Source organism: Ylistrum balloti, unplaced genomic scaffold (assembly GCF_031769215.1).
Source record: "Ylistrum balloti isolate Yb309-2 unplaced genomic scaffold, AGI_CSIRO_Ybal_v1 Utg371132, whole genome shotgun sequence".
In the NCBI taxonomy this organism is placed as follows: domain Eukaryota; kingdom Metazoa; phylum Mollusca; class Bivalvia; order Pectinida; family Pectinidae; genus Ylistrum; species Ylistrum balloti.
Window position 1 is genome coordinate 365113 of NW_026782621.1, and position 13165 is coordinate 378277.

The following is a 13165-nucleotide window of genomic DNA, read 5'->3' on the forward strand; positions in this document are numbered from 1 at the left end:
GATCAAGTTTGTTAGAGATGTAGTTTCTCAACTACCTACATCAATTCATTATGAGTGAAACCAACACAAACAGAGCAATAATGGTGTTATTTTCTAGCGCCTTACATATTTATCAGTTAATAAGTACATGTCTGGTAGTAAGCCCATCCATATCTACAACTATTTAATTGAATAGCTAACAAATGCTACTGTTCCGTAAAAAAACCCACTTTCTGACTGTGAGGAGTAAGATGTGTTAGCGTTGGAGCATATTGTAAGACAAAATCAGTAATATCCCGTTTACTACAGATCTCAATGTTAAATAGAAACAGAAAATAGACCTGAATCTGAAGGTCAAGGTCACTTAAAGTGGAGAGCCTCAACTACATGTCATTACAGCAGATACCTTTGGAATGTAAATGAACAAACATGAAGAATTATGCGAGAATTATCATGACTTTTGTATGGTTCAGATGTAAAAAATTATCTTACCAATAACTTTTCTGATAACAATCTTCCCAGTTAAATTTTCTGAACAAAAATATAATGTTAGACCAGTCAACCTGTAGAATCTAGAAGGTTGGAAAAGTTACATAGCATTTCATTTTTATCATGACATGTTTCACAGGAAGATGGGTATAAAAAGGGTGAAAATCTCAAATTCCGAAAATGCCATGTAACTGAAAACCGTCTCGTTTTAAACTGTTTTCCTGTAGTGTAAATCAATAATATCAGCAAATTAACTAGGTGAACAATACAGGCCATATTGCCCTCTTGTTTAAAATAGAATTGTTCATTATATTTTGAGGGATACCAAAAGTTTTAATAGTATGATTCAACATGTAAATGCATGGTGATATGGCAGTTAATAACCAATGGCCATAATAAACCTTTTAAAGAATTACACAAAACTCATCACACCGTATCATATAAATTTCTAACAAAGATCTAGAAAGCTTAAGTTTCATGGTTAAAAATAATCAGGCTCTCTCAATATTTCCACAGAACAGCAGTCAAATTGCCCAGTAGGATTCGAGTTAAACTGCATTAGCCTCTTGATTCAGAAAAATCACAGAAGTGTTCTTCAACATGAACACATACCCAATGTGTTACTGTTGTTACCTGTCCCTTAATTCATTGTCCTGACAGTGTTGTTAAGTATTAAAAGGTAGTAATTCTGAGAAAAAGTTATAAATGATCAGCACAACTGAATTATATGCAGATCATGTGTATATAGCATTTTGAAGGAAATGTTATCCTTTCAAGCTTTCATCCACAGGTTAGCCAGGCAGAAAAATTACCTGATTCCTGGTAGCAACTGAGCAATAAATTTACCCCTTAATCGTTGCAAGGTATGATTAATATTCATACAAGTGTTATTGGATGAAAATTTTCAATTAAACAGGAATAAATTGATTTATCTGGAAGGAAGCAGTCAAAGGTGAGACATTTTATTGAAATATCAGAGGTCAAGTACATGACAAATGTTTGTGCATGTATTGAAATCATTTCTATAAGAATGATGATTCATATTAACCGCATAAAAGAAAGCTTTTGGGGCAGTATTTTTTATTTTCTGAGGTTATGGTTGTGCAAGATAGTCTGGAATTTCACATGACAGATATCTAAAAAAAGTCCACAGAAACATTTTTCCTTATTTAAAATTACTAGATGGGACTAGTTATCCACAGAAAAGATGTGCCTTTAGTTTGGTTAGATAGGCAGCATGGTGGTTCATGTACCCAAAGAAAAGGGACCTAAAAAATAGTGCCTTTGTGGAATAATTTCTCATCAAGTTAAATGAAAAAAATGTGGTAATTTCATGCCACATGACACAAGTTTCTGTATCATTGTGAAGTCATGTGAAGAGTTAATCGATAATACAAAGGTCACTTGTTCAATTGTTCATCAATTTTAATCAATGTTGTATACTTTTCATTTGCTCATTTAGATGTGTGTACGCAGACTGGAATGATTGGGAGCACAAGGGATTCTCTCCATTGCTCCGGGAGAAAAGATAGTGGTAGGGGGTGGGTAGGAATGGATTTGGGAATGTTTGTTCCCAAAAGCTGGAAAAAATTAAGAGAATTTGACAAATATTTCATTTTGTGGTGATGTGTATATAGCTGCATATTTGGGCAGAGGCAGCTACATGCCTGACTATGGTCAATATATGGGTCATAAAAGGTCACATATTATGTTCTATACCTCCTGAACATATGTGTAGTATTTTTCATTTGTACATCATGCAACAATGCAGAATTACAGACTAAGGTCAATATACAGGTCATCAAGTGTCACATGTCACATTTTTAGTCGCTTGACCATAGCAGTCACTTGCAGTCATTGTGCATTAATTTTTTTCTTGTGGACATGATAACTTGAGTAAATATGACCCAATTTTAGTTTAACTTGGTATGCTGCCAGATTTCAATAAGATCTCAGATGAGATTGACAATTGAATCCTGTGAACATGATAGTTTGAATAAATATGAAGAGATTTGGTCTTGGATGAGTTTGACACTACGTTTGGCTGGGATTAGTTAGGTGACTGTTTAGGCCCATGGTCTTCTTGCTCATTAATACCAATCAAATTTGTATACTTTTCATTTGCACATATCTAACATTATTAAGTCATCACAGAATCATCACAAATACCTAAAAAATTTTCAGTTGTAAAATGACCTGCAGAAAAATCTTTGTAGATGAACCTTTCAACCAGGCCAACTTAAGAAAAAGAAAAACATCATAATTTGTTCAACTTTTTATTACAATAAATACAGGTAACATCAATTGAAAATGTATGCAGCGAACATGGCATGATTTATCAAAGCTTTTGTAACATATTATAAATCTATTAATTAAAGCCAAGTATTTGGCTGAAACAGTGATCACAGAATGGACTACGATGTCATTCTTGTGTTTCACCACAATTGTACATCCTTTATCCAAGGTTAGCCTTATCCTTGACTAATCAAAAGATCATTCTTATTCTACAGGTCCAGCTGTATTTTAATTCATCACACACAACAACAGTCTCAACTCTTACAAGGTCATTCTCGTACTGCTCAAATTTTTCTTTGACTCATGAAGGTCATTTTCATCCCATCTCTAGGAATTTTACTAGTGTCATTTTCATCCCATCTCTAGGAATTTTACTAGTGTCATTTTCATCCCATCTCTAGGAATTTTACTAGTGTCTTGGTTTCAACCTTGACTTATCAAAGGTTTTTCTCATAGTTTAGTCACCAAAAGCCTGGGCCTTCCTTCATCAAAGGTCACTCTCATATTTCACTCACTAAAAAGGCTTTGTCTTCATTCGAAAAGGTCACTCTCCTTATTTACTCACCAAAATTCTTGACTCAACAAAAGTCATAGTCTCTATGTAACAATGTTAAGTTGTGGTCATCCTTATTGTCTCTATGTAACAATGTTAAGCTGTGGTCATCCTTTTTTGTTTGCCCCACAATCACTGAATGTAACATTTCCTTTTTTTTTTCATTATTTATTTTATTTTCTATAATCCTTTTTCAAACTAATTTGGTTCAATTCTCATGTCAAATTTTCACCTGAGTAAATTTTTAACCTTCCATCAAAAAGTCTTTTTTTCTAAAGTGAGGGCCATTCATCCACTTCCTTTTCAATCAATGAATGTTAATACCAATGGATAGGGTTAAATGAAAAACCATTAATTTGTAGTCTGATCATAGACACCATATCACAACTGTAATCTGCAGTCACATACAAAAACTAATATTTCTAATCTGTAGTCTATATATACACAAGTCACATTACCAAGTCATATTTCCCATAAATTTCATCATACACTTTATAAACCAAAGTCCAGTCATTACCCACAACATTCACAATATATGGCCATACAGATCATCAATTAGTAATATGAGAGTAGCTAAATATTTCATAAGTATATTCCTAGAGTTAGGGTTTACACCATAACCTATCCAAAACAAATGCTGTGTAAACTGCCAGCCTGTCCAACTATATCCCATCACAATCATTTCTAAGTGTACTACCTGTGCACATTTGTAATATAAAAACCTGTCCCATTTGGACTGATTTTTTTCTCTGGTTATTGTATAGTTTAGACAGGTTTTACACTATTGGACAAGTTTTACAGTATCCTGTTGGTTTACTTCTCCTACAGACACTGAAACATTGATTAATCAGATCCTCATGCCATCACTAGAAAACAGTTTTACTTAATTCCACTATCAACTTCAACATCAAGCCCTGCCTCTTAATTGTACAAAAAACTTCTAAAGTGACAGAGAACACTTGTTTTTTGTCACCCGAGTCTGGCATAATTTTCACCTCTTATTTATTTGTACAATGTAACCTTGATACAGTCCTCTTTTTTATTATTTATACTCTCATTTCAAATTGTATCTTTCCTTTTTACAGATATAATGTCAAACCTCTTCATATGCTACAATCTGGTGAGAAAAATGGTGTCAATGTAGCATGATTATATGGAATACAGTTTTTATCTACAAATAAGCACCTGCCCATAAATAAGCCCCTTTCTTAATCTTTACAGAATAATCAATTTCAAAACAGTAAGCTTACAGAAGTTTACAAATAAGCCTTTCCCAAACTTTAATACTGAACTTTTAAAATAGGGGAGGGGGCTCATTTGAGGATAAATATGGTATTCATTATGAAGAGGAGATAAAGGTCCTAATTCAGAATGGTCTGGTATAGTAGTCACTGAATAAATGAAATATAAAATAAATGCTTTAACCCTACAGGGTAGAGGATCACTGGGATCACCATCACAACTTATAAACAAAAACAAATTAAACAAAAACATTTTAAAAGTAATATAGCAGAAGTTTAAATATAGACTAAATACACGGTACAATATGTAAGTAAAGTGAACAACATCAAAATCTAGTGTGAAAAGTTGTTAGATAATGTAGTAATACAACAGAACTGACAACAAAAAATATGTAACTAAGGAAGATTAAATATCAGATATTACACAAAATAATGAAACAAAATATTCAAATGACAAACAATATGATAATATACAACTAAGTTTTGACCTACACTGCCATAAGTAAATTCATACGGAGCATTGGCAGGTGTACACAGGCCAATGCCAATAAAAAATATAATTTGAGAGAAACAGTGATGTCATGATTGATGGCAAAACCACTGTTTATGTCGCACTAGTGCTGAAAATGTTCATCATTCCATTTAGCATCAACAAATAATTGATTAATTATTGGAGCTAGAAATGAACATTGTGTGCAAAATGCCTACATTAGTTCAAACTTAACTAGACCTTCAGATAAAATATATCCACTAGATCATATGAAAGAATCTGTACTTCAAAAGTTGAGCTTTCTTGTGGAAAATAATGTAAATACAGCATAGAGCTGGTTTTATCTTCAGTTTAAAACATATTTTTTTCCTGATACAACAATGAAATTATCAAAAATAACAGGCTGAATATTCTCTTATAGAAAAATCTATAATAATAATGTTATTCAAACATAACACATTGTACATCCTCAATCATTATTGTTTTGTTAATTTCATATTTTCAGGCCTTCACACAAATCAGATTTTGTGATTTTGTTTTGCATAAACTAAGCATATAGACATATTTTGAATGCAAGCCTCATCTCTTTTCTCATAAATCACAGTAAATATTATGCACAGTAGACATGTTAAAAATTGTACAACATGACTAAAGGTGTTTAACATTCAAAATAAATCAACAGCACTATTAACAGTGTATATGTATACAGTAATAGCAACCTGTTACAGTGGAATTTAATATAAACTTGTAGAATTAAGCAACAAAACATGTTTTATATTAAAGCATTAATAATTGTTGGCACTATTACCAAAGCTTTGTTCTTTGGAAAGATTTCAGTTTCTGACTTCCGAGATTGTCTCTCAATATCACATAGCATCTCTCATACATACTTCTGTATGATTGTGTGTAAATCTAAAGGACTCATTGTTTTGACATCAAACAAACCAGTGTCTGAGCATTAATTATATGATTTCATGTCATTATTTAAATACCTGTTTATATTTATCACACTTGGCAAGACTTTCTATTCTAAAATCATACATACAAAGAATTAATGCAATATCTTTCCCATTGGAAATCCTACTTAAACAGTACATTATGTATACAAATCAATTTGTTGACAAATGCCAGCTTGGCATGTCACCATACTTGTTTTTATATCTAAATCTCTCAAAACCTTTTTTCCAAATATGAAATATTTGTTGGTACATCATAATCTCCTCATTGTTTATAGAAACTATCATGACCAGCCTGTGTAAAGTTGTCAATAAGAACCAGATATTATCTTTGTATAATGTTTGTGATTGAATATGACTCTGTTAACAATTTCAAACTTGGAAATTCTAATTCTAGGAATGTTGTTGTTTTTGCATTCTAATTTTTCTTAAATTTAAATTTGCACTGGTGAAAATAAACTACAAATTCCAAGTGTTTAAACGTTGTACATCTTTACTAGTATTACTAAAATTCCTAAACCAAGATGAAGAAGATATCCGTTTTTTTTCACTCATCTATAGTAATTCTACTACTATAATTATGTAGAACAAATTTGCTTCTGTCATGATTGAAGAATGAACAGAATCCTATAGATATTTTAAAAAATTTAGTTTAATATCTACACCATTTCAACCTGGTTACAAAGAAACAATCTAAAATACCCAGTATATAATACAGGTGATGAAACACTTCCAGTTTGGTATGAGAAATCATGTTTGTATTTATCATTTCACAATAATCATAATAGCAGCCAGAACACAACTCTGGAATGAGTGTTTGGTGTAAGACATATCAGTATTTTATGTAAATGCTAACCAAATTCTTGTAGATTGAAACTTAAATTGTACAACTATGTGACTCACTGAAAATGAAAAAAATTGGCTTCACAACTTGCAATCAATAATACAATGATATAAACAGAGGAAGAAAGAAAATTGTACAACTTTTTTGCTATAAATGTACAACTGTTCTAGTTACAAAATGCTCAGCTATCAGGCACAAACATAACATATCAACTCACTGGTATTAACTAAACAAGGTGTTTTGGGAAATCAGGAATGTTTTGGAGTTTGGACAGTTTTCTCTGGGCAACACAGCTCAGTAAATACATTGTATATTTGAGACATGCATGTCCTAGGTATCAGGATATTGTACATTGACCATGGGTACTGCTGGAGCTCCGGGCTCCAGGGGAGTTAGGTGCAGCAAGCCAGGTTTCTTTGTTCAAGGGTGGCACATAGTCTGTTGTGCGAGAGGTGAAACAGGAACAGACAGTCTTACTGTGGCGTGTGTGATAGAACATCTGTGTACACTCCTCCACATATTCTTCATACAAACTGTCCAGACGCAGGGCAGCTTGGATTTGTTCCATGCGAGCTGGAACTTCTAAGGCTTTGGCACAGTCTATGGAGCAAGCCCAATGTTGAAATGGCACACAGGTGTTTCCCAGGTATGGATTCTTAAATGTTATCACCTTGTAACCTGAAATGTATAGAGAAGTGTTGCAAGAGTGAACTAAAATAACATATAATCAAGTGTCAGTACAACTGCAACAGATATCAGTACTGGTTTAACTAATGTCTCAGTACAGGAGTAACTGATGTATCATTACAGCAGTGACTGGTGTGTCAATGCAGGTGTAACTGATGTGTAAATGCAGGTGTAACTGTTGTGTCAATACAGGTGTAACTGATATGTCAATGCATATGTAATCGATGTGTCAATGCAGGTGTAACTGATATGTCAATGCATATGTAACTGATGTGTCAATGCAGAAGTAACTAATGTGTCAATGCAGATGTAAGTGACGTGTCAATACAAGAGTAACTGATGTGTCAATGCCTATTTAACTGATGTGCCAATACAAGAGTAAAAGATGAGCAACACACGAGTAACTCGTGTGTCAATACACTAATACAAGAGTAACTAATATGTCAATGTAGGTGTAACTGATGTGTCAATAGATGAGTGCAAGAATCTGTTAAAGCTACCAACATTCCTTCATCTGTCCAAAAACACTGTTCAAAATCATAAGTATCTGATTGTAATATCAACAATTTATCACTTATTCATCTACATATTTAATTTACACATCATAAATTGATGTCATTTTTTCAATCCCTTATCTAAGGTCTACTAAAACTGTAATATAACTCAACATTGTCTTATTGGTTATAACACCAATCACCTAAATACTTAACAAAAGAACAAATTTGAAAACATCATCAACTAACCTATTTGGTCGGGAAGGCAGGCAGTTGTGCAGAAATGACACACTCTAAACATGTGGTAAATATCTGATATATAGTCTTTTAACACCAGGGCCACAGACGGGTCCTTATAGAAGTCTGTTTTAGACCCAATCACAGCCTTGGCTGCCCAGAATTGCAGACTCTGTGGTTCCATGGATCCAAATGTATTTGTCCCAGATACAGGGATAATCCGAAATTCAACATCAGTGTGGTACCACATGAAAGTGGATTTGAAATAATTATGGTTGCCATGACGATGGACAGTTTTAATGGATGGCATTTTTAAGAGGAATCCTGGGAGTGCATCTAGTATGTTGTTGTCTAGGAGGATGGTTCGCAGCTTTTTGCAGAAGACAAGAGTGTAGGGGATGGAATGCACCTGGAGCTTGTTGTTGGTAAGGGCCAGGTACTCTAACTGTTGCATCCGACCAATGTCAGCTGGCAGGTTCTCAAGACAGTTATACTTCAGGGACAGGAATTTCACATTGGGACACCGAAAGATCTGATGAAAAAATAATGAAGTTCTGTTACATTTAATAGCTGACAATATTCCACAGATAATGACAGTTATTCAATAATTTACCCATCATCTGATGTGGTTTTCACTTTTCAACACTACAAAACACACAGATACACATACCCATGGTCGTTTGCAGAGGTTATCATAGATATGATTGTCAATATATATGGTAGGAAGCTTAATGAATTAAGTTCTATGTCAATTTACTGCAAATCCAAAGAGTTTATTGTAAAGTGCATTGGTTCCATAAATATTTCTTGGACCATTGAATTATTTTGCTTTTTCGCAAAGTAAGAATTCTAACTCCTTTAAATTTATTTCTCTAATCCTAAAGAAACTTGCAAATAATTAATGCAAGATTCTTTTATTCACATATCTATGCAATTGACCATTTGTTACACCCAATCCTGAAATGATGTTGTTCTGACAGTACACACCTCCCTTGGCAGCTTGTTGTCATCCCCATACTTGAATATGCTGTCTAGGTGAAACTCTGTGAAATTGTGGCTACTCAAATAGGTCCACAGCAAAGTAACTGAAGATTAGAAAAGAATAAACTTCATATACAGATACAAAACCATTTACTATTGTTATTATGTATCACAACAAAACCAGCAGGGCAAGATAGAGCACAAACAGCAGTGCCAGCTGACCTTTCTGTCAAATTACATGAATCAAAGTTATAAGGTCAATGGTAATGTGTCAGACAACACTTTACCCAAACTATTCCAATCTATGTGTATATAGCTGCGACAATCTATGTGTATATAGCTGCGACGAGAGAAGTAATAGGATGGCATCTGTTTTATAAAGGGAGCCATTAATCCATGCTCTTTTAATCAAAGTCCAGCAGTTTCCTCATATTCACATAAATTAAAAAAAAATTAGAGGCCAAAGATCCATCTATCTACCAGATCAACAATTACTGCATTGGCTTTTTCTCCTATACTCATTCTAATTACTTTTGCAAAGTTTGAAAAGTGTTTATTAATTTATTCTTACATTAGATATAAATGCAAACCCATTACTAAAGTTAATATGATGATTTCATGACCCAAGGAAAACACCTGTAGCACTCTTCTACATATTAAATAAATTGATAGACAGGATCTCAATGTGAAACATGCCATTCCCATGCATTATAAATTTGTTGAATATCCTTGAGGTGTGATACACTTATATAAGAAATAAAGACAAGCATTCTCTCACCTCCTGGTTTTCTCAGTTGTTTCTTCAATTCACGTTCAGTTTCTTCCCGTATTAGCTGCAGTAAAAAGTCAGGTCGTTTGTGAAGGGCCACAGACAAGAACCACAGACTCTGAGGAATTTTCTGGAATTAAGAACGAACAAAAACAATGATAATATCATAATAACTGCAAGGAGAAAGGTGCATTTATAGTTGTTATATATACATATATAAATAATAATTGCTTCTTAAAATTTCAATCAACCGGAGTAAAATAAAATGTATGTACAATTTCTACATGTACAGTGTAAAAGAATACTGTATATTAAGTAATACACAAAATGAAATGTAAGATCACATTTTCCATTAAATGAATGTAAGGTGTGTTTCCATCATAGCTGTTGCTAGTTCTCTTGTATTATTAATTGTATATTGGATATTTCATTGTCTTAAGACTTTATTTTGTTTACTAACTTTCATTTCTTTTTGTATACTAAGAAAATAAAGTGTTCAATCAATCAGTAATTACCTTCAGAGGGATAAGTTTTAATGCCTTAGCTCCTGTATTGCCCCTTTATTCATGGTTTTAAGCGAGTATCTGTGTGCTTATGACCACCCACCACACCTTACAACACCTCTCTTAAAATCAGATAAAAAATTTTGTTTTCCTACTTGGCCACTTTGACTTGCAATTTTTTGCAAAGACTAAAGAATACAAGTTTATTTCAGGTTGATATTAGTGTATTAAGTTTAGCTTACTAGTATAGATTGAGTACGAATCCCAGTAGATTTACATGCATGTAAAAACTGTGTTTACATATCAGTAGGTTTTTGTCAATCACACTTAAATATATTTAAATCATGAGGACCATGGCCCATAAAACAGTTATCTGACAATAAACATATAGATGGACAAACCACAGAACTCACTGATAGTGGTCTGACAAATCTAAAGAATTCAAGCTTTGAACATTTCTTGAAAGTATCAGAAACTCATAAATGGTAGGTTCTGTTCATGAAAAACATTTGCATAATCATGTTACAGAATGGCTACTGCGTTTACCATGTTGAAGTTTTGATCAGGCTGAAAAAAAAAACCCAACAAATCATCTCTTTTCTTTTTCTTGAAAAATCAAACTCCAGATATTTTTCTCATTTGTGTAAATGAAACTTATAGAGAAGCAGATCAGACTATTTGATCTAGACGAGTTCAGTTGGATTATGGACCAAAGCAAAAAAAAAAAAAATTTGGCCAGTAAAAATCTCAGGGGTCACTTCATGCATGTTTGATATCATTGACACTCCCCGATAATGTTTCAGGCCTAATTTGGTTGAAATCTACCCAGATATTGATAAGTAGACATTTCTGAATTTAAGAAATGATTCCCCACTCTCCATGATATTTCATACTAAATTTGGTTGAAATCAATTCCTGCATTAAAAGAGTTAAAGTGTAGCATTTTGACTAACTTTCCCATTTTGGGCCTTGTCAGCAGGTCCCTAGGGGTCAAATCAATTTTCTGAATTTAAGAAATGATAAGACACCTGCTTTAATGTTTCAGACCAAATTTGATTGAAATCTTTTAAGTCATTAAGAAGGAGTAACAATTTGAAGTGAAATATTGTCTAATTTGTTCTGTTGGGGCCCTTCCCCTAAGTCCCTTGGGGCTAAATCAAACTTTGAATTTAAGAAATAATTGACTACCCTAAGCCAATAATGCATCAGACCAAATATGGTTGAAATCCATCAAGGTATGAAAGAGGAGTAGGTTTTAAAGAAAAAGTTTACACACCAGACGGCGCACAACAATGGACAAAGGATGATGGCTTTTGGCATGATGGAGTTTGTTTTATATCATGACGCCATAGATAAGTAGCAAACGTAGACAAGGACAGAGAAGCCATAGCCTACAGATATTTCATTACAAGACTGCTATAATATATATCAAGCATATATTAAAAGTTCATTCTTGTGTGTGTTTAAATTTTTTTTTTTTCTGTTGCAGTGATAGGAATTTCTTACTAACCAAATGTAAACTTCAACCTTTAAGCAGCCATCGCCAAACCTCCAAATTTAAGATGCCTAGAAAAATGTAACCTATAACAGTAAATCAAGTTTCTTTGGATATAACTAGATGTTGGACATTTTGACAAAAGTGTATAATAGTCACTTCATATTTCAAATAGTCTTACGTCTGCTGTAGAACACCTGACTAGCCTAAGGAAACTTAGACTATCAATATTTGATGTACATGTATCAGCTACAGCAGGGTTTGTTACAGACTGGAATACCTCAGATTTATCCAAGTGAGCTTTCTAGTTCAAGGTGAATGACATGTCAAGGGACACATTACAATAAGAAAGAATATACAAAATGCATTGAAGCCCCATACAAGCATAGAGTAATGTTTATGTATAGTCTTACTCCTATAATATAAGGTTTCACAGTGTCTGTTATAAGTTTCTTGCCATGTAAACTTCTTACATGGTAAATTAGAATATTCGAGTATTTATTTGAAAAATAAATCAGAAATCAGGGATTTATATACTCCTTTTTATATATCAATCCTCTATTTTTATTACTATTAAAATTAATATTTTCTGGGGTGTTAGTAATGTGGCTAGTTCAACATGTGAAAAAAAAACTAATTGAATAATAAACATTTTCATTCATTTATTCCCTGTGATGTTAACTGAATCAAGGCGATGATCACAGGATCCAGAATAAAAGGTTCATATCAGCAAACATGATGATGATGATGATGATTGTTGATGATGTCATGTGGGTGATGACAAAGCCAAAGTTTCGTGGCTCATGTTTTATTGTCGTCTAAGTATATAAGGTAAAAACTACTACTCAAAATTACCAACAAAACAGCAACAATGTTTAATAAATACTAAACGAGTTATCGTCTGCCAATAATGAACACTCACCCCCAGATGTTCCGGGTCAGCCCCATCACCCTTCTGGAAAAGCGTTCTTTTCAACTCAATCCATTGTTCTGGACATGTTTGGAATCTCTTGAACATAAGTAATTCAAATCCACAAAAGACATGAGTCATCTTTGGGCAGAATATTGAGAATTACATTCTGGTTTCGTTGTCTGAAGAAACCATTGGACGTTCCTTCCGTAATGGTCTCGCCGTATAAAGAAATCGGGGTA

The 13165-nt window shown here is 33.3% G+C and overlaps 1 protein-coding gene across 1 annotated transcript; it reads right to left on the minus strand.

Moving 5' to 3' along the window:
- Positions 1-2730: 2730 nt before the first annotated feature.
- LOC132560934 (uncharacterized) lies at positions 2731-13116 on the minus strand. The gene is made up of 5 exons (XM_060225637.1): positions 12936-13116; positions 10025-10145; positions 9253-9350; positions 8278-8797; positions 2731-7525 (listed from the first exon to the last, which is right to left on the minus strand). The coding sequence occupies exons 1-5, from the start codon at positions 13062-13064 to the stop codon at positions 7185-7187; spliced, it is 1209 nt and encodes a 402-aa protein (XP_060081620.1). The 5' UTR covers positions 13065-13116; the 3' UTR covers positions 2731-7184.
- Positions 13117-13165: the final 49 nt, after the last annotated feature.

Excerpts from the sequence above, each read along its gene's own strand:
- LOC132560934 (XM_060225637.1), bottom strand. The coding sequence starts at position 13,064 with ATGACTCATGTCTTTTGTGGATTTGAATTACTTATGTTCAAGAGATTC. Across the intron at positions 10,146-12,935 it reads CTGACCCGGAACATCTGGGG|AAAATTCCTCAGAGTCTGTG; the intron begins GTGAGTGTTCAT and ends TCTTAATTCCAG. Across the intron at positions 7,526-8,277 it reads CTGCCTTCCCGACCAAATAG|GTTACAAGGTGATAACATTT; the intron begins GTTAGTTGATGA and ends TATACATTTCAG.